General features: G+C 62.3%; 3 protein-coding genes across 7 annotated transcripts; 2 read left to right on the forward strand and 1 right to left on the reverse strand.

The window, feature by feature from the left end:
* Window positions 1–817: 817 nt before the first annotated feature.
* SHARPIN (SHANK associated RH domain interactor) lies at window positions 818–5032 on the reverse strand. The gene is made up of 9 exons (XM_031690544.2): window positions 4412–5032; window positions 3942–4116; window positions 2079–2216; window positions 1862–2003; window positions 1686–1776; window positions 1464–1617; window positions 1267–1385; window positions 1053–1181; window positions 818–975 (listed from the first exon to the last, which is right to left on the reverse strand). Exons 1-9 carry the CDS (start codon window positions 4607–4609, stop codon window positions 892–894), a joined length of 1230 nt encoding a protein of 409 aa, XP_031546404.2. The 5' UTR covers window positions 4610–5032; the 3' UTR covers window positions 818–891.
* Window positions 5033–5204: 172 nt separating this feature from the next.
* On the forward strand, window positions 5205–8313 carry MAF1 (MAF1 homolog, negative regulator of RNA polymerase III). 2 transcript variants are annotated; one of them, XM_015245201.3, is made up of 8 exons: window positions 5205–5587; window positions 6337–6462; window positions 6566–6694; window positions 6772–6937; window positions 7064–7185; window positions 7268–7387; window positions 7559–7687; window positions 7808–8313. In XM_015245201.3, the coding sequence occupies exons 2-8, from the start codon at window positions 6380–6382 to the stop codon at window positions 7827–7829; spliced, it is 771 nt and encodes a 256-aa protein (XP_015100687.1). In that variant the 5' UTR covers window positions 5205–5587; window positions 6337–6379; the 3' UTR covers window positions 7830–8313. The 2 variants fall into 2 exon arrangements, with proteins under 2 accessions (XP_015100687.1, XP_015100688.1); XM_015245202.3 differs by lacking the exon at window positions 7268–7387.
* An 86-nt stretch (window positions 8314–8399) lies between these two features.
* Window positions 8400–17101, forward strand: WDR97 (WD repeat domain 97). Of its 4 annotated transcripts, XM_072949983.1 has the most exons (23): window positions 8400–8565; window positions 8742–8872; window positions 9049–9677; window positions 9805–9926; window positions 10116–10815; window positions 10887–11029; window positions 11105–11341; window positions 11417–11507; window positions 11691–11823; window positions 11914–12035; window positions 12306–12366; window positions 12536–12685; window positions 12765–13022; window positions 13116–13241; window positions 13338–13421; window positions 14231–14359; window positions 14461–14652; window positions 14726–15217; window positions 15315–15436; window positions 15509–15671; window positions 15992–16512; window positions 16599–16660; window positions 16739–17101. In XM_072949983.1, the coding sequence occupies exons 1-23, from the start codon at window positions 8436–8438 to the stop codon at window positions 16951–16953; spliced, it is 5013 nt and encodes a 1670-aa protein (XP_072806084.1). In that variant the 5' UTR covers window positions 8400–8435; the 3' UTR covers window positions 16954–17101. The 4 variants fall into 4 exon arrangements, with proteins under 4 accessions (XP_072806084.1, XP_072806082.1, XP_072806083.1 ...); XM_072949981.1 differs by having other exon boundaries at window positions 11691–12035; window positions 12266–12371; window positions 16764–17101; XM_072949982.1 differs by having other exon boundaries at window positions 11691–12035.
* The last annotated feature ends 1552 nt before the right edge of the window (window positions 17102–18653 follow it).

Consider the following 18653-nt stretch of genomic DNA (forward strand, 5'->3'; position numbering starts at 1 on the left):
GCATTCGTTGGAGCGGAGAGTACCTGGTCACAGGTGAAAAGGGCCTGGCTTGGCTGAACATAGTCCAAGGGCCCAGGAACCTGCTGGAGAAACCAGCCAATGTCAGTGTATCAGACCACTTAGCCTTCATCCTGAGGGCAGCAGGGACCCCTCAGTTGCATTTCAGCAGGGGAGGCCTGGTCTAAAGTACCAGCTGCAGGAGCAGTTTCTGGGCAAGGGGTCTGGCAGGGCTGCATGGTGGCCAGGAGAGGAGGGGAGGCAGAGATAGGCAGCTAGAGGCCTCTTAGAATGTGCTCCCGGTCTCTTGGCTTGACAACTAGAGGTTGGTCCAGGCCATACAGCCAGACAGTGGCCAGGTTCGCTCAGCTGTGGACCCATCAGTGGCAGGAGGACCCTGGCTCAGGGCTCTTAGCTTCTGAGCTTTTGTCCCCAAAAGGCGACTATAAGGGACAGCCTGGACAGTGGCCTAGAGGAGGGGCCCGTAGGGAATGCAAGGGCTGAGCAGGGAAAAGGTGGAGGGCGTGTACTGGAAAGGCTCTGCTTGTAATAGGAGGCATGGTCTCCCAAGGACTGGATGAGGTGCAAAGAGGGCCCAAGCCCAGTGGTTAGCAGCCTGGCACTGCCCTGCAAGCCCTCAGGGCCTGGGAGATTTCATTGCCATGCTCCGAGGACCCCTGGGACTTGGGGTCCAAGTGTGCTCCAGTGGCCACTTGGGCAGCTCCCCCAACCTCTGCCAAGTTCCACTGAGGGACTGTGCCCTGCCTTCCACCCTCCCAGCAGCCCAGTCTGCACAAAGGCACGTGAAGGGGCACCCAGCTGGCTCAGAAATGTCTTTAATGACTCCAGCTCATGGCCCCTCCCCCCAGCCCTGGCTTTGTCCCTTGTGAGCAGTCAGCAGAGGTTCCCTGAGAGGTTCAGGATGGGGTCCAGGGAGCTCGGGCCTGGAAGGGAGGGGCCATCCTCTCTCCTTGTCACCTGGGGGAGGAGGGAGAGATGGGTCATTCTGCTTGTTCTGCCACTACCCACCCCTGTTCCCTCCCTGCCTCTGGTACCTTTGGTAGCTGCTGGGTGGAGGCTGTGGGAAAGGGCTCCCAAGCACGAGGCCTCTGGGTGCTACACATCTCACAGCCATGCCGGCTTGGGGCGTTGATGAAAGTGCAGGAAGGGCAGGACCAGCCGGGCTAGAGAGATGAGGACAGTGCTGCTGACCTCTTCCTTCCAATACCCAGAGCCGCCTGGGCCCACTCTGCCCAGTCCCTTGCCCACCTGAATCGGGTTGGGGAGACTGGAGCTGGCTGGTTGAGGGGCTCGGGGAAGCCCGAGTGACTGAGAAAACAGACGGCCTAGTTCCCCCTCCATCTTCTGAGGGCGCTGAAGATTGCGTCCTGCGGTAGAGGGGTGAGGCTCAGGACCGTGTCAAGCTGCACCCCACCTTCCTCATACCACCCCAATCAAGGACTGACCTGGGGCTTCTCGGGGGGCTGATAGCAGGTAGAGGAAAGCAGGGTCCCCGTCCCGCCGGACCCCATAGGAAGCGAGGCTGTACTCAGGGACACACAAGCGCCTCCCAATGACCCAGCGCTGCACAGATGGTGGGAAGCCGAACTCCGAGAACACCTGGGCCAGAGCATCAGTGTCACCTGGGGCCCCCACCCCCAGCAGGGGCCCCCAGACCCTGTGCTCACCTGCTCCTGGAGGGCCCCGATGGTGCGGTGGGGGTGGACCTGCAGCGAGACATGGGCAGAGGATGCAGCGTCTTCAACCGTGACCTGTAGTCTGGGCCAGAGTGTAGGTCAGGGGTCAGGATGTGGGACCTGAGCAGGTTGGGAGGTCAGGGTGAGAAGGAAGTCCCAGGCCTTACCTGATGGGGCCAGGAGGGAAGCAGGCCTCTCGGAGCTGGATACTCAGGGCCACGTGGTGCTGGGCCAGGAGAGCTGCTGCATGGGCTGCCCCCTTCTCATCCCCACCCTCTATGGCCCGGGTCAGGCGCCCTGCCAGCTCTTCTGCAGGGGGAGAGAGAGCCATCACAGCCCCACACGGGTTGCTTCCCCCGACCCCCTCCAGGCACCCGCCTTTACCTTTCTCCATTAAGTCTCCAGAGCTCCAGGGAAGATCCACCTTGGGTTGGGGGGCCTTGGGTGTGAGCACTTCAAGGGGACTGGGCAGGGAAACAGGGCCTGTTTCTGGGCCTAGGGCTGGGGGCAGGCTGTCATTGCCTAGGAGGGAAGATGTGTGGTAGGCTAGTGGTCTCCTGAGATTTAGCCTGGAGCTCTCTCTCCCTCCTTACCTCAGCCCATGCCAGGGCCCTGCCTTGGCCACACTTCAAGCCAGGCCTTCTCCCCAACCTCAACCCTTGCAAACCCCAGAAGTCCCTGCAGACTCCACTCAGAGCTGTACTTGGCTTTGCTTTGGGTTCTGGTCCCTTCTGCTGCCCAGTCTCACCTGTGCCCCTCCTCCACAGAGGCCAGACCACTTCTCTTGGCCTCTGCAGGCCCTCTCAGCCAGCCAGAACCAAAGTGGTCCTCAGAAGTAGCCTGCCCCTTCCTGCTCAACAAGAGCCCTGCCGTCAGGGTGGCCTCCTTTTGGTATCCCAGGGACCGCTATCCTCTCTCCTGGCTCTACCATCAGCACAGAACACCTTGGGCTGCTCCCACTCCAAACAAACCCTCTCCAGCTAATGCCTGCCCTGGGCATGCTGCTGTCTCCCCTTCTTACCTCCCACCTGAGGCTCAGCCCACACGGTGCTGATGCAGCTCCTTAGTGGTCTTAGGTCTGAGCTGTCTGCCGACTGAGATAAGCAGACCTCCCAAGCACCCAGCACCATGCCTGGACTGGCCTGAGATGAGCCCCAAAGGCCACATGTAGACTCCTGCCTTGGGCATTTTGTATGTACCTGCTGCTCGCTGGCCACATGGTTTACCCTACGATCTTTAAATTTCACTCATGTCACCTTAAAGAGGATTTTCCTACCACCCTATTTTAAATTGCAAACCCCTCCTTTCCAGCATTCCCATCCCTTCATATAAGCTCCAAGAGAGCAGGGGTTTGAAGTTTTATTCATGCTAAATCTCTAAGGTCTTAAAGGATGGCTTAGTATGGCGCTGAATACATGTATCTGGTGAACGAACAAATGAATGAATTAAAGAAGAAAGCCTTTCTCCCTCTGCAGATGCTACTGTCTGGATCTCTTCCATCTCACTGTGTGGTTTTCTTCTCACCCCTCTGTCAGCTCTTCTTCTGATGCATCTGTGGACTTCTTCCCTGAGGCACTGCCTGCTGGACCCAGACCCTATTCTTGCTTCTCTCTCTTGGGTGACCTTGGTTGACTATTTCTACCCCCAAGCTTTATCTCTTGAGTCCCAGCTCCAGCCCAGATCCACCTACCTCCCTTCCCTCCCACGTGTTTCAGAACTTGATCACTTCCATGCCCTCCCAAACAAGCCCTCTATCTGGGGTCTCCACAGTATCTGGTCCCTCCAGCTTTCTGTCTCAACCACTAACCCCTCCATTTAAACCCCCATGAAACCCAGCCTGTTCCATCTCTCAAGCATCTCTGGAAACATCCTTCCCTCCAGCCCTATCTGCACCACCCACACAAATGCAGGCCTCTACTAGTCTTAAGTAGTTCAAACCTGAGCCTGTTACTCTCCCACTGAATACCTGTCCCTTGCTGTTGATCTAGTCTGTCTTCTCACCCAGGTCCCGAAGGCATGCTTCTCTGCCCCTCCACACTTGTCTGCTACTCCAGGCTCCAGCTCTGTTCCTTTTCTCCCCTTTCTTCCTCCTGGAAGGCTTTCCAGAACCCCAGCAGTGGGTAAGGTGAGCCCAGCTTTCCCCACTACTTTCCCCATCCAGGCCAGCCATTGGGGCTTCTCCTCTTCTCGCCTAGAACTAATGCAGTCCCTGGCCAACCAAATGAATCTTCGCTCCAGGGAACTGACCATTCTGTCCTTCCACGGTGGCACCTCGGACCAGGGCTGCCCACCGCTCAGCTTCCTGAGGGTTGGCGAAGTGCAGGCTGAGAGTCCCAGGCCCTCCTGGTGGAGGCTGCAGCTCATGCTGGCTGGGGCCTCTGACAGTGTAGGAGACTGTCTCCAGGGGCCACTCCAAACTGACCTGAGGAGGGGGAGAGTCTAGGTTCAGTGTCTCTGCCCAGCACACACGACATGGTGATCAAAGGAAAACGAGGTAACGTGTAGACCACTTATACTGTCCTAAGCGCTTAACTTGTATTATCTGCCGAAACCCTCACAGTAGCCCTACGAAGGGAGGTACCAGCATTGTCCCCATTTTACAGCCGAAGAAACAGAAGCAAAGAATAGTTAATTGCTCAAGGGCACGCGACTGGCAAACAAAGGGCCGGGCCTCAGGCTCCGCGGCCAGGCCGCGCGCCCCCGCCGCTTCCACTCACCGCACCGGGCCCCGCGCCCAGCAGCTCCAGCCGGAAGCGCCCTGGTCGCTCAGGGTCCGCACTCAGCTGCAGCCTCCGCAGCTGCGCCTCGGCCTCCGGCCCCGCGCCCAGCGGCCGCACCGCGGCGTGCACCGCCAGAAGCACCGCAGTCGAGCCCGGGTCCGAAGCCGCGGCCGCGCCGCCCGCTGGCGGCGCCATCTCCGTCCGGCCCCGGCCCGGCCTCCCGAGCCCGCTTCCGTGGCCTCGGGCCGCTGAGCGCCTTCGCCGGCAGGAAACTGCGGCCGCGAGCCTGGGGTTCCGGGTGCCGCGAAAGCGTCGGAGCCGACTGACCCTCCCGCTTCGCCCAGGGTGAACACGGCCCCAGGGTCTCCGGGCACAGGTGGGCGAGGCTGCGCCTAGAGGCCTGTACGCCGGGCAAAGTGTCACGGACCGAAACACCGGCTACAAGTGGAAAGCCCAAGAGGCTCGGGCGGGTGCTGCGGCCCGGTGGTCCTTGCCGACCCCGCGTCCGGCCGGAGCTGGACGCCAGCCCCACCCGTTCAAGGCCTGCCTCCCTCCGGACGCTGGGCTGCCCCGTCCCGCCAGCCCCGCGGTTCGCTCCAGGGAACCCTGGTGGCCCCCCCGGGGGCGGAGCCAACGATGGGCTGTGACCAATGAGCGCCAGGGAGGGAGGCGGGCTCGCACGGCCGAGAAGAAGATGGACAGGCACCGCAGCCAGTAGGAGCGGAAGACAAGACTGAGCGGCGGGCAGTGCGCCCAATGGCTATGTGAGCTCTCGCCCCCGGAGGCTGGAGCGGGCCATTCAGACGTGTGGGGCTGGGCCTTGCGGACGCTTGTTGTTGTCTGGCCGGAGGAGGCAGAGGTCGTTCGCTCTCTTGCTCAGGCCTTCTGTGGCGGTCGGCGGGCAGGTCGGTCGCGATAGTCGGGCGCCGAGCAGGGGCGAGGCTATGTCGCGGTGGCAGCCCGGATGGGCCGGCAGGGCCGGGAGTAACGGGACGTCGCCGCGGAGCTTCTTCCCCCGGATACAGTGCGGCCCGTGCGGAGGCCGCGGCGCCGCCCTCCGGTCCTGAGGAGCCCGCGCTGCCCAGGGCCCGCACCGCCTTCTCACCCGCACCGACGCCAACCGACCTGATCCTGCCGGACCCAGCCAGGCCCGACTGAGCGCCGCGCAAGCAGGTAGGCGTACGCCCTGTGCCCGGCGCCGTTTCGGGGCCTCCGGAACTACAGCCCCCAGCAGGCTTCGCGCCGGCGCGCGTGCGCGCCTCCCGAAGCGCGGGCCTCCTAGGATTTGTAGTTCGCGGGGCCAGGCTGGGACCCGGCGGATGCAGGAACGCCCTAGGTACCTTGCTGACAGGCTCTCCTGGGGGCCGTGGGGCCTCCCTCTGCACCTTGTCGTACTTGAGGAGAAAAAGGGAAGAGCTCATGCGTTTCCTCTTCCCCTTACTAGACAGCCTCCTGTAGAACAGGGAAGAGCGCCGCGTCCAGGTGATCGCAGGGCCGAGCCCCAGGTGTCCTGGTTCCTCACCGGGTGCAGGTTCTTAGCCTGGCTGAGAGGCCTGGCCCGAGTTGGACTTAAAGAGTCGTGCCCCTTCGTGGGCTCACAGTGCCCCCTTGGTGGGTAGGACTCTCGTCGGGATGGGGAGTGTTGAGGGAGAGACCGAATGGGCAGCTCAGGGTTAGTGGGGACCCTGGTGGGTCCCCCCGCCTGCCCCAAGATCTCCTGTGAGGTGCAGGGAATGTGGCTGAGCTGGAGCCTTGCCACTCTCAGGTAAGGGGATCTCCTCGCTTCTCCTGCCAGTGCTGAAGGTCTGGAGGCAGGCTGCAAGAGGGACCTAACTTGTTTACAGGGGCCCCGCTTGCTGGGAGTGGGGCCAAAGGTGGAGTCCCAAGGGCCAGCTACCCATGGACTGATCTCTCATCCTCAGGCAATATTAGCCTCTTGGAGCACAAGACCCCTTCCTCAAGGACATGAAGCTGTTGGAGAACTCCAGCTTCGAGGCCATCAACTCGCAGCTGACGGTGGAGACTGGAGATGCCCACATCATCGGCAGGTGAGGCCGGGGCTCTAGGGGCTGGTGTCTCAGCGGTCACTTTGCCCTGGCTCTGAGTTGAACCTCGGGGTGGTATACTCCATGACCCTGCCTGCATCTCTAGGATTGAGAGCTACTCATGCAAGATGGCTGGAGATGACAAGCACATGTTCAAGCAGTTCTGTCAGGAGGGCCAGCCACACGTGCTGGAGGCACTGTCCCCACCCCAGACCTCAGGCCTCAGCCCCAGCAGGTGAGCGTGGGCAGGGCCCGCCCACTGGGGACTGTGGCGTGTGGGGCAGTGCCGGGCTGACACTTCTTTCTGTGCAGACTGAGTAAGAGTCAAGGCGGTGAGGATGAGGGCCCCCTCAGCGACAAGTGCAGCCGCAAGACCCTCTTCTACCTGATCGCCACACTCAATGAGTCCTTCCGGCCAGACTATGACTTCAGCACAGCCCGAAGCCACGAGTTCAGCCGGGAGCCCAGCCTCAGCTGGGTGAGGGTCGGGTCAGGGAAGGGACCTGCAGGCCCCGGGCTATCGCCAGTGTCCTCCCCAACTTACCATGGCCCTGCCCTGTTCATGCCTGCTGTCTTGGGTCAGCCCTGACTATGACCATCCTAGGTGGTGAACGCAGTCAACTGCAGTCTGTTCTCCGCCGTACGAGAGGACTTCAAGGCCCTGAAGCCACAACTGTGGAACGCAGTCGATGAGGAGATCTGCCTGGCCGAGTGCGACATCTACAGGTGGGCTGACATCCCTGCAGGTGGGCCCTGGGTCTGTGTGGCACTTGGGACCTCACACCACATCTCGCCCTGCACTCCCTAGCTACAATCCAGACTTGGATTCAGATCCTTTTGGGGAGGACGGCAGTCTCTGGTCCTTCAACTACTTTTTCTACAACAAGCGGCTGAAACGGATTGTTTTCTTCAGCTGCCGCTCTATCAGGTTGGCTGGCACCTGTCCACCTCCCTTCCCCCACCTTCCTGTTTGGGGCACACACCATTTCCCTAGCTTGGTCCACCCTATTCCTGACTTTGTCCTCCCGGGACATTCTCCCTGGAGTCAGCAGCAGGCCAGGATAGGTGGTCTTAAAGCGGGTTCCCTCACCTCCCCCAGTGGGTCCACCTACACTTCCTCAGAGGCAGGCAACGAGCTGGACATGGAGCTAGGGGAGGAGGAGGAGGAGAGCGGCGGTGGAGGCAGCGAGGGCGGACCTGAGGAGACCAGCGCTGTGGAAGAGGACAGGTGTGTGATGGCTGCTGTGGTCTCCCTCCCTCGAGCTTGGGGTGGGCAGGGTGGGGCCCCTTTGCCTGGTGTCCTGGGTATTGGCTCCTCAGAGCCCACTGTACGCCACCCTTTGCCCAGGGTCCCAGTGGTCTGTATGTGAAGAGGAGGAACAGAGGCCCCGGCTTCACCCAGCTTCAAACCGTGCCTGGACCTGCCCATCTGAGGGGCCCCAGGGCCTCCAGAGCCACTGGCCAGATCCTGCTGCTGCCACAGCACCAGCGCCGCCCAAGGCCACGCCTGCCTAGCCCTTTGGCTCTAGCCTGTGGATGTCCTCTCACTCCCATGGGCTCCTGCCGCCCGCGCTGTGGCTTGACTGGACAGCACAGGGCCTGGTGGGAAGAGCCACTGCCCTGCCCAGACGAACTTACACAGGCAGGGACGGCTGGACCACAGAGTTTATTTTTGTATTTTGTGCTGGGTCAGGCTTGGGCCTGCACAATCCAGCCCAAAGGGCTGGAGACCCAGCAGGTGGCCCCCAGGGGTCATCTGCCCACTTGTACCCCCCACCTTGCCCATTGGGCAGCGTGCACTGAGTGTCACTTTGCTGCAGCTGGTTTGTTTCCAATAAAAGTTTCTGTGACTTAGTGTGTTCCTAGGCTCCTGCGGTGTGGGGGCGGGGCCTGCGTCGGGGGCGGGGCCTGCTGCCTCAGGTATCCTAGCAACGGCCGCAGGGGCTGTTGAGCCGTCCGGACCTGCAGCTGCTGAAATGGAGTCGAATGTGTTGGATGCGAGCAACCCCTTTACAGCAGAAGGCGACCTCCTGCTTTCAGACCTGGACCTGTACGACGCTGACATCTATGATGTCCCGGACCCGGGGCTGCTCAAGGAAAGGAATGGTGAGGTGGCCTGGCCTCGACCCCTGTGGCGCAGGTCCTGTTCCCCGGGAACGCAGCCCTCCCGGGGCAGTCCCCTCACCTGGCAGGGCCCTCAGGAGGGCCCTTGGCTGCCCCCGACCTCCAGGGCTGGGGGTCCACAGCCAAACAGCGACAGGGCTTCTCCTGCTGGCCCGCAGAGTCATCGTTTTCGGAGCCGGCCCCACGGCTTTTTACCAGCAACTCACAGTGGCAGAACATGAGCCCGAGCGCCCGTGCCCGCCAGTTGTGGCTGCTCCTGCGTACAGGCCTCCAGAACTTCGTGGAAAAGGTGTGGCTTGCTCAGGGTACCTGGCTCAAGGCCTCTTTCCTGGCCTGGCTCTTCTACTAAGGGCCCCGGCAGGACCCCAGCCCTGATCCTCTTGGCTCCCAGAGGCGGCTGCACTGCTTTCCCCCAACCGCTGGCCCCAATGAGGTTGACTAAGGCTTGCTGGTCTTGGCCTACAGGAGAAGAAAGCTGAGTTGCGCGTGGCGCGTTTGACCCACGGGCTGGAGCCACTGCGCCGCCTGGAGGTGGCACCCGGGCTACGTTCGGTGGCACAGGACCCGGTGGGCCGACGCTTTGTGATGCTGGATGGTGCGGGCCACCTGCACTTGCACAGGGAGGACGGCTGGATGCAGAAGAAGCTGCTGGCTCCTGCTGCTCTCACGGGGCTAGTGACAGTGCTGGGTCCGCTGGGCACTGTGGGCCGCTTTGTGGGCTGGGGCCCAGTGGGTCTGGCCATACTGAGATCTGACTTCAGCTTACTGTGGCCGAGTAAGCCAGGGGTGCACAGGGTGCCAGGCTGTGAGCCCATCTGCTGCCTGCCAGTGCCCGATCTCGGGCTGCTGCTAGTGGCCGAGGCAGATGGCAGCCTGGCGCTTTGGAAGTTCCGTTCAGGTGGCCGCCGCCTGGTTCCGCACAGGTCACCTCTGCAGCCACTGCCGGGCCAGGCAGGTGCACTTGCGCGTCTGGCTCTGGGGCCTCAGCCTCCCCATCAGGTCCCGTGCTGCTTCGCAGCCTATGGCTCAGCCGTGCTCACCTTTGATCTGCAAGCCTGGGTTCTCATAGATGTGCGTCAAGATCTGCACAAAACGTGAGGGGGGCCCAGGGACGGGGGACTCATGAGGCGAGTCTGCGAGGGAAATCCAGTCATGGCAGGGGTGCAGGTACACACACACAAGGCGGTGCTAAGTCCGCCGGGCCTCCCTCTCACCCCTCAGTACCATCTGCGACCTGGCGTACTGCAGAGATGTAGAGGCCATGGTGACAGCTTCCCGGGACAGCACGGTGAAGGTGTGGGAGGCTGACTGGCAGATCCGGATGGTGTTCGTGGGCCACACAGGTGCGGTGCGCTGCTCCACCATGGCTCTTGAGGCCTGGTCTCCCTCCACCTTGTGCACAGCCTTCTGCCTTAAGGAGCTCTGGGCATGGAATTCCTTGACTCCTGGCCATGCTGCTCCTGGCCACCACCCTGACTGACGGCTCCCCTTCCTTAGTCCCTGATGTGCAGTGACCCGCATCCCTCCCACAGGCCCGGTGACTGCAGTGGCTGTGCTCCCCAACACAACCCTGCTGCTGTCAGCTTCGCAGGACGGGACGCTGCGCACATGGGACCTGCAGGCAGCGGCGCAGGTGGGCGAGGTGGCGCTGAGCTGCTGGGGCCGGGGCGTGTCGTCCGAGAGCGTGAACCGCCTGCTGGCCCCCGCCGGCCCCGGCTGGCCCTTGCTCTCCTTGCGTGCCAGCAGCCTGGAGCTGTGGCGCCTGCGTGAGCTCTACTCGCCTTTGGCGCAGCTGTCAGCGCCGGTGCTGCACCTGCAGGTGGCGCCCGCGCTGCCCACGCCCCTGCACCCGCCGCTGCCTGTGCGCCTCGTGTGCGCGTGCGCCGATGGCTCGGTCTACCTGGTGTCCGTCTCGACGGGACGCACCGTGAGTGTGCTTCTGCTTGAGCCTGCAGACTGCGTGGCTGCCGTGGCCTATTGCCTGCCTCGCGAAGCACTGTGGCTGCTGACACATGCGGGACACCTGCTGTGTGCCAATGCGGCTCGCTGCCCCATGCGGGTACTGCACCGCCTGTGCCCGCCGCCACCCCCTGCGCCCAGGCCCTGCTGCCTGCACCTCTACAGCCACCTCACAGACCCCAGTAGTGCATTTGCCACCTGGGAGATTGTGCGCCAGCTCAAGGACGAGCTGTGCCCCAGTGACATGGCCTGGGCCTGGAAGGACAAGAACCGGTGGGTGTCAGAGACAGTGAGGGCTGGGCAAGGCGACAGGGCCCGCACCAACAGGCTGCTGCCACCCGCAGGTACCTGCCTGTGGTGGGGCACACCGACGGCGCCCTGTCCGTGCTCGACTTGCGCTCATCGAAGAGAGTCTTCCACATGGTGGCACACAGCCCAGGACCCGTCACCGCCATCGAGTCCACCTGGAACAGCATCGTGTCCTCCGGTCAGTACGTCTCCTCCCCTAGGAGGTGGCCTGGGAACCCCGGCTTCCCCCCCAACCATGGCTCCCGCCCCCAAGGGGGAGACTTGACTGTGAAGATGTGGCGCGTCTTCCCCTACGCTGAGGAGAGCCTGAGCCTGCTTCGCACCTTCTCCTGCTGCCACCCGGCCGTGGTACTCTGTGCACTTGGGAAGCACGTCACTGTGGGCTTTGAGGACCCCCACAGTGCCACCTATGGCTTGGTGCAGTTCGGCCTGGACAGCAGCCCACGCTATGATCACCAGCCTCAGGACGACCCCACAGACCACATCACCGGTGAGGGAACAGGGCAAAGGTGACGCCCAGGCCACCGTATGGATCTGGTCCCTGACCCTAAGCCCTGGTCCCCAGGCCTGTGCTGCTGTCCCACACTTAAGCTGTATGCCTGCTCCAGCCTCGACTGCACCATCCGCATCTGGACAGCAGAGAACCGCCTGCTGCGGTGGGCTGGGGCTGGGAGGGCGAAGGGAGGGTCAGGGCGTGGGGGTGGCCCTCTGGGTTCTCCTGCCTCTGCCCTCAACCAGAGCCCAGCAGCCTGATAGGGGAGAGAGCCTTGCCTCTGCTGCTGCCTCGGTTTTCCACTCTATGGAGCAGGGCTGGACTCTAGCCCTGAACATCCCTCCAGGCTCCTGCAGCTGAATGGTGCCCCTCAGGCCCTGACCTTCTGCAACAACAGCGGGGATCTGGTGCTGGCACTGGGCTCCCGCCTCTGCCTGGTGTCCCACATGCTCTACCTGCCCACATCTTACCTGGTTAAGGTGTGCACTGAGTGCCAGGTGGGCAGGGTGGGGCTGCTGTCAGCAGATGAGCCTGCAGGGCCAGGGCTCCAGGCTCCTCTCCCTGCTCAGAAGCTGTATGGGAAGGTCCCCGACATGGTAGACGACCCTCCACTGCCCCTGAAGAGCCAGGAGTCGCTGACCTCAGCCCAGCTGTGGAGGCTTGCCAACCTGCATGGGGCGGCCAGCCTCAGGTCTGCTAGCCAGCCTGGCTGAACTGTCCTGGAGGTCCCCGCCCAGCTCCCTGGGTCAGGGCCAGGCTGTGTCCCCAGCATGAGACCCTGGGGCTCCCAGTCCCCTTGGGCCACCGCAGGCCTGTCCCAGTCCTGGCCTCCCCACTCCTGGCAGTTGGTTGTTCCCCACCAGGGGCTTGGCCACCCACCTCCCGGGTCCTTGTCCCACCTCTGCCCTGTCCCACTGGTAGTGCCGCCTCGTGTCCCACCCACGCCCGTCCCTGTCTGCAGCACAGCCTTGTCCTTCATCCATCGCCAGACGGCAGCACCTCAGCAGCCAGTGTTGGAGGAGGTGGGGTGGGTCCTGACCCCCTCACCACCCCGGTGCCCCAGCCCTGCCCCCTGCCCAGGCTTAAGCCACTCCCCTCAGTCCCCGGGGCAGCCTGGGATCCCTGTGGTTGTCCGGGCAGCACGCGGCAAGGCTCGAGGAAGAACAGGCTGACCCCTGACCCCCACCCCAGGACTTGGAAGCCCTGGTTGCCCGGGACCAAGACCTTCAGCAGCTGAGACTGGGGCTGGTGAGCCCGGCCGCCCAGGCCCCACTCTCTGGGCAGCAGTGCCAGGAGGCCTTCGATAACTACCTCCGTCTGATCTACGGCCCCGGCCTGTTGGTGAGTATGGGGCCTCCCCCAGCCCCCCACTTTGCCCTGTGCTTCTGACACTGCCCTTCTGCCCCATCACTGCTGACAGGGCAAGTATGCTGGAAGAGAGTCCCAGCAGTGCAGTGCCTTGCCCCTCACTGTGGAGAGAGAGACCTGGGAAGTGTGCAACCTGCCCAGAGACGCCCCTAGCCTCGGACAGGCTGGGGTCTGCACTGAAGCCCCCCCAGCGTCAATGACCCTGCCACCACAGGACCTGGGGGCTCTGGGCCGGCGATTTGCCCGCCCTCCCCGAGTGCCCCTGCCTGTCCCACCCCACCACCAGAGGGTGCACAGCAGAGCATCCCAGGTGAGGCCTCCCACCTCTCCCACCCCTCCCATCCCTCTGCCCTCACCTTGGGATCCCTGTCCCTCGCCTCTGACTCCTCTTCCTGGGCCCTAGCTGCTGGCTCGCTCCTCCTTGAGCTGTGAGCTGGGCCTCAGTCTGGACCTGCAGCTGCAGTTGGAGTGGCTCTGCAGGGAGACGCCTGTGGCCCCGGACCCCCTGTCCTCCCACCTGCAGCATAGGGTGAGGGGCCTGGGCAGGTGGGGGTGCTGCCCAGCCAAGGGCAGAGCTGCAGGGACTCTGGAGTCCAAGCTTGACTCAGCCCTGTCCCATTCCCAGATCCCCCTGCCACTGAAGAGGCGGCCCCAGGAGCTTCTCTCCAACCTCGGGGGCTTCTTTCCCGCCACCATGCAGCCCTACAAGGTGGGAGCCCCTTGCTCTCCCTAGAGGCACTTCCCTCCCTGTGGGGACCCTTCTTGTGTACCCCATCTTCCCTTTGCCGCAAACCTTTGTGTCTAAATCTGACCCAAGGGCCATGCCCACCCACAGCCCCGCGCCCCTGGCCCAGTTCCAGTGCTGCTGCTCTGTGTGCCCTGCATCCTTGCGCTCTGGGACCCGGCTGCAGAGAGCCAAGGACCCCAGAGCAGCACTGGGCAAAGCCAGAGCCTCTGCCAGCTGGCTGTGCCTGCGTACCCCTCCCTAGAGAAGATGTCGGCTGGGGAGCCCCCTGCAGACTTTGTCTGAGAGCTAGCCCCTTGCAAGGCACTGTCTGCCTACACTCTCACATCCAAATGCCCAGATAGGCCTTGTCTGGCACACAGACCTGGTCCTCCTACCTTCCCAGGTGGGTCATTGACCCCCCCCAGCCGCTATGGCCTCTACCCAAGGCCTGAACAGCCCCTCTCTGAACTCCTACTGTCCCTCTCCTGTTGGTGTGTCTCTGCTCCAGGATGGGAGGCTGAGTCCCATGGAGAGCATCTGGGGTGTAGGGGTTCCCCAAAGGCCGCCTGTTCCCCAGATTTCCCACCTCAGTTACCACAGTTGATGCTGCCCTGACTGCCCTGTGCCAGAGATTCTCTCCCTGTCTGTGCTTGTGGGGGCAGGGCTTTGAGCCCAGCTCTCAGAGACCCAGAGACCTGGCTGGCGGGTGCACTGCCAGGGCGGCCTCTGGGGCAGGGCGGAGCTTGATCCTCAGACTGCCCCGTGGTGCCACCCCCGACCTGCACCTCCAGAAATTGACACGGCCTGTCCACTTCCCGGGCTGCGTGCCCAACTCCGCGGTGCTGCAGCAGATGTGGCTCCCTGGGGAGGTCAGAGGACTCAGTGCCCTGGGCCAGCTCACCCACAGTAGCAGACCAAAGGCAAGGGGCAGAGCTGGGGGTGTGCTGGCGGGGCCAGGGAGGGGTGAGTGGGAGGGCCTGGCTCCCAGAAGCCCTGCAGCCACTCGCTCTCCCCTTCATAGCCAGGCGTGAGCCAGGACGACCTGTGGCTGGTGAGGGGCATCAGACGGCAGCACGCCATGTGGCAGCAGAGCCTGATCCAGTGGTTGGGGGAAGAGGAGGACAAGGAGCTGCTGGACTGGGCCTCAGATGCCCTGAGCCCCTGTGGGCAGCTCTCTGACCAGCTGCTGGAGTCTGAGGAGCTAAAGGCTCAGGTGGGTGTCCCCTGGTGTCAGGGTTAGGGAGCTGCTGGAGAGGCAGGGTCTGCACTGCTGCCGCTCCCCCCAGGTCTCTGAGTACTTGACCCAGAGGCCCATGGGCTCCCATGACGACACCACCAGGACAGAGACCCATTTCCGCCGCCCCCCACACCAGCGTGGGCGCGCGATCTGGGAAGAGCGCCACGGGCACCTGCCTAGCTTCCTGCATTTCTTCGTTGGCCAGAACTGGTTTAAAAAGCTGTTCCCCATCTTCACCCTGGAGGTTTGGGGGAGTCTTGGGAGCGTGGGCTCAGGTATGGGATGGGGAGGCTGGAGGCCTGGGCTGGGGCAGGGGGCAGGCCTCAGCATGCGGGTCCTGCAGGCGTACCCTGAGGTGGGCACGGTGGAGGGCCTGGCCTTGCTGTTCATGGACCTGCTGGACGAGGCCTCTTGGGCCAACCGCGTGGACATCCTGCATGCGCTGCTAAGGCTGCTGCCCGACGTCAGCAGAGGCCTCTGTGGCCGGCTGCAGGGCATCCTTGTGCGCTTGCTCAACCTGGACCAGCCGCCGAGCTTCGAGGTGAGCCCCAGCCCCCGAGAGGCCCCGCCCCGGGCCCCAGCCCCCGGCCCAGCCCCTCCTCCGCCGGGCGTGATCCGCTCCCATCCCCCGCACTCAGGACAAGACCCAGAAGCAATTCGTGATGCTGGCGCTGCAGCTGCTCCTGGCCTGCTCCCTGGAGTCCCGCGAGGTGGTGCTGGAGCTCATGTCCTACTTCCTCTACTCGCCTGCCTCCTGCCGGTGAGTCCCTCTCTCTACCCGCCCTCCCTGCCAGCCCCGGGGCCTCTGATAAGCCGCCCACACCTGTCCCAGGCCAGAGCTCAAGAAGCTGCTGGACGGACTAGGCCTTCAGGACCCGCAGGGCTTCCTGTTCCAGGAGATGTTGACCTGGGTCCAGGGCCCAGACTGTGACTCCAAGGCCGCACTGCGCAAGCGCTGCTGCCAGAAGCTGGAGGAAATGATCCAGCAGCTGCAGGTCTGGGCGGGCTGGGGTGGGGCTGGGGTGGGGCGGGTCGCTGGGCCACAGAGCCTCCCACCTTCTCCGGAGGCTCTCCCAGGTGAGGCCAGCAGGCTCCCTGCCCCGCCCCAGCTCTGTGCCTCATCCGTCCTCCCCAACCCCCAACCCCTCCCCATCTCCTGGGATCCTCCTGCTCCTCCCTGGGGAGGAGATGGCAGTGGGGTCTCCCGCAGGCTTGGAACTGGGGCAGCACCACTTGGGCCTCCCTATTGGTGGAGGAGGGGGCAGCCTCTGCCTTGGACTGCAGTGCACCCTCCACTGGCTACCTTCCCCTGCAGATGGAAACCCTGCAGCCGTCTGTGGCCAAGTTGTCCGAGATCTTGCCCCAGGTCTCGGAGACCTCAGCACCCCTCCCTCCTGCCAAGGAGGGCCTGTCGCAGACTTCCATGGCCTCTGGGGCAACTGTTCACATCTCTGTGACCCCCTCGGTCCGCTCCTGGATGCCCTCGCTGGTGGTCTCACCTGGGGAGCCGGACGTGGCCGCCCTGGAGTCTCAGGCCCAGCAGATGCCACCACAGACGCGCTTCAGGCAGACCAGACGCACACTCTCTGAGACCCTGATTCACTTCTGCTCTTCGCCCACTGCACTGCTGGATGAGCCTCTGCTGCTGGAGCAGATGGACTGGTCACAGTCAAAAGTGCTGGACCTGGGGCCCATCGACGCCCTCAACTTCTTCTGCAAGCAGCAGCAGGTTAGGCAGCAGGGCCACCAGCAGGAGGACCCAGGGAGCCCGCGCCCTGCCCTGCGCCCACGCCCTCAGGGGCCCAGCACCGTGGTGCCAGAGCTCCGAGATCGCCGGTGAGCTGGCCACGATGAGGCTGGGGAGGAGCCAGTGTCGGGTGGCTGACGGGCCGGCTCAGCCAAACTGTCTCCTTACCATCCAGGTACTACCCTATCCTCCGGCTTCAGGAGGCCAGGGCCCAGAGGTCTCCAATGAAACTGAGGGGTGAGTGGGGACAGGAGTAGAAACTGGGACCTGGCCTTCACCCCAGCCCAGCCCAGCGAGCACTGACCCCACCCCAAGGCCTCACTGTCCTGCTGGCTCCCAGGTCAGATGCTGTCCCAGCTCCGGCCGGGCCGCACCCTGGACAACTCCATCCGGACCCTGAAGCTGCCGCTGCCACGGGTGGAACTGCAGCCTTTCCCCCTAGACTGGCCCAGGCCTGCCCGTCCACTGCCCTCACTGCTCTTGCAGCCAGCCCTGCAGCGCTACTTCCTGCCAGACGACACGGACCCTGACAGCTACAGCTGACCAGGCTAGCAGCCTCGGCCTGACCCCGTCCCCCCTCCCTTTCCCTCCAGTCTGGAGTCAGGACACAGCTCTCTAGCTGGCTATTTGCCCCTGGCCGGGGCCCAGGGCTGGAATAAAGTCCACATGCAACAGCCAGCACACTGGATGCCACCTTCATCTTTAGGGGCCGCTGAGGTGGGCAGAGAGGTCTGGCTGGTGTGTCGTGAGCCTGCCGGTGGCCAGCTGCACATGTGAGGCAGGAGCTGGGGGCACGGTGGGGTCCAGGGTGGGACAGGATTTGGGCTGTGGTCAGCACATGGTGGAGCAGCGTTCCTGGTCGGGACGGGCCAGTCTACTCCGGAGAGGGAAGCAGGAGGATGGGTGTGCCCTGCTCAGGCACGCAGCCAACCGTTATCAGTTATTACTGGGGTTGGGGTGGCCACAGGTGTGTGGGGAGAAACCTGCAGTTGTTTGATGCAGGTGAAACCAGGAGTCTGTCAGAGCTCTGCTACTTGTAGGCTAGAAAGGAGGATTGGTGAAGCGGCCCTTCGTGCTTTATTCAAGGAGCAACAAAGGGGCAGTGTCGTCTGGACCTTTCAACCTAAAAGTCACCAGGAGGTCGACCATGTCTGTGACGCATAGGGTCTCAAGAGGGCCTGAGCTTTCTTCTGAACGGCTGTGACCTCAGAAGGCACTGACCCAGCCACCGTGGGACCCCGGGGTACATGTCTGCTGGGACTGCCTTTGCTGAGGGCCCGTTCCAGCTTTCACAGCTGGCTGCTGGTGGCCTGGGTGGTGGTTTCTCTCCGGCATTTTCAGCCTCTGACCTCAGATGTTTCTTCTCGGTGGCTTTATGTTTAAAACTGGTGTCCCTACACCTTACCCACAACCCCCAAGCCGTGCAGGGGCTCTTGTTATGGGCCGCCGAGGGGGCAGCTCTTTCCTTGGCCGAGCGGGGCCGGAAGTGCAGATGCAGGCGACTGAAAGCCCTGGCGTTTCTGTAGAAGGAGCCGTGCTGGCTGAGACGGGCTGTGAGGCCCACAGCAGTTGGTCTGCTTCCACTGCTGCTTTGTGGTTTAAATTATAAAAGCAATAAATGCTTTAAATACAAACATGAGAAAGTAGCACAAAAGTTTAAACAAGTCAAAAAATCCCAGTGTTCATAAAGGAAAACAATATATTTATTAGTAAATATTAATATATAATTTTTTAAAAATTAGGAAATATATTAATCTAAATACACCATTGAGACTACAAAGGTGACCGAGTGGGAGGAGACATTTAAAATACATGTACCTAATAATGGCTCATCTCCAAAGTGTGTGAAGAACTTCTACAAATCAATAACCACTAAAAAAATCACATAACCCAATAGAAAAATGTACAAAAAGCTAGAATATGATTTCCACTATAGAAGACGTCAAAATAGCAATGTATGTATAGGAAATACACATAGACATATATATTTCTCCGCTCCCTGACTGTGACCTTAAGTGAGTTAAGTTCTCTAAGCTTCAGTTTCCCCATGCATGAAATGGGGCAGTAGTGCCTCACAGGCCTCCATGAGGATGAAATGAATTACTGTACCTGAAGCACTTAGGGACAGTGCTGAGCACAGCGCAGACACAACAAAGCTGGACCCCTTCCTCGTGTCACTTATGAGTAATTTTCAGATGAGTTGAAGATTGGAATGTAGAAAACATAGAAT

The sequence above is a fragment of the Vicugna pacos genome, chromosome 25, assembly GCF_048564905.1.
Source record: "Vicugna pacos chromosome 25, VicPac4, whole genome shotgun sequence".
Taxonomy (NCBI): domain Eukaryota; kingdom Metazoa; phylum Chordata; class Mammalia; order Artiodactyla; family Camelidae; genus Vicugna; species Vicugna pacos.

Excerpts from the sequence above, each read along its gene's own strand:
- SHARPIN (XM_031690544.2), bottom strand. The coding sequence starts at position 4,609 with ATGGCGCCGCCAGCGGGCGGCGCGGCCGCGGCTTCGGACCCGGGCTCG. Across the intron at positions 1,618-1,685 it reads TCGGGGCCCTCCAGGAGCAG|GTGTTCTCGGAGTTCGGCTT; the intron begins GTGAGCACAGGG and ends GCTCTGGCCCAG. Across the intron at positions 1,386-1,463 it reads AGCCCCCCGAGAAGCCCCAG|GACGCAATCTTCAGCGCCCT; the intron begins GTCAGTCCTTGA and ends CCTCTACCGCAG.
- MAF1 (XM_015245201.3), top strand. The coding sequence starts at position 6,380 with ATGAAGCTGTTGGAGAACTCCAGCTTCGAGGCCATCAACTCGCAGCTG. Across the intron at positions 6,938-7,063 it reads GGGAGCCCAGCCTCAGCTGG|GTGGTGAACGCAGTCAACTG; the intron begins GTGAGGGTCGGG and ends TGACCATCCTAG. Across the intron at positions 7,688-7,807 it reads AGCGCTGTGGAAGAGGACAG|GGTCCCAGTGGTCTGTATGT; the intron begins GTGTGTGATGGC and ends CCCTTTGCCCAG.
- WDR97 (XM_072949981.1), top strand. The coding sequence starts at position 8,436 with ATGGAGTCGAATGTGTTGGATGCGAGCAACCCCTTTACAGCAGAAGGC. Across the intron at positions 8,873-9,048 it reads TCCAGAACTTCGTGGAAAAG|GAGAAGAAAGCTGAGTTGCG; the intron begins GTGTGGCTTGCT and ends CTTGGCCTACAG. Across the intron at positions 12,036-12,265 it reads CATGGGGCGGCCAGCCTCAG|TGCCGCCTCGTGTCCCACCC; the intron begins GTCTGCTAGCCA and ends TCCCACTGGTAG.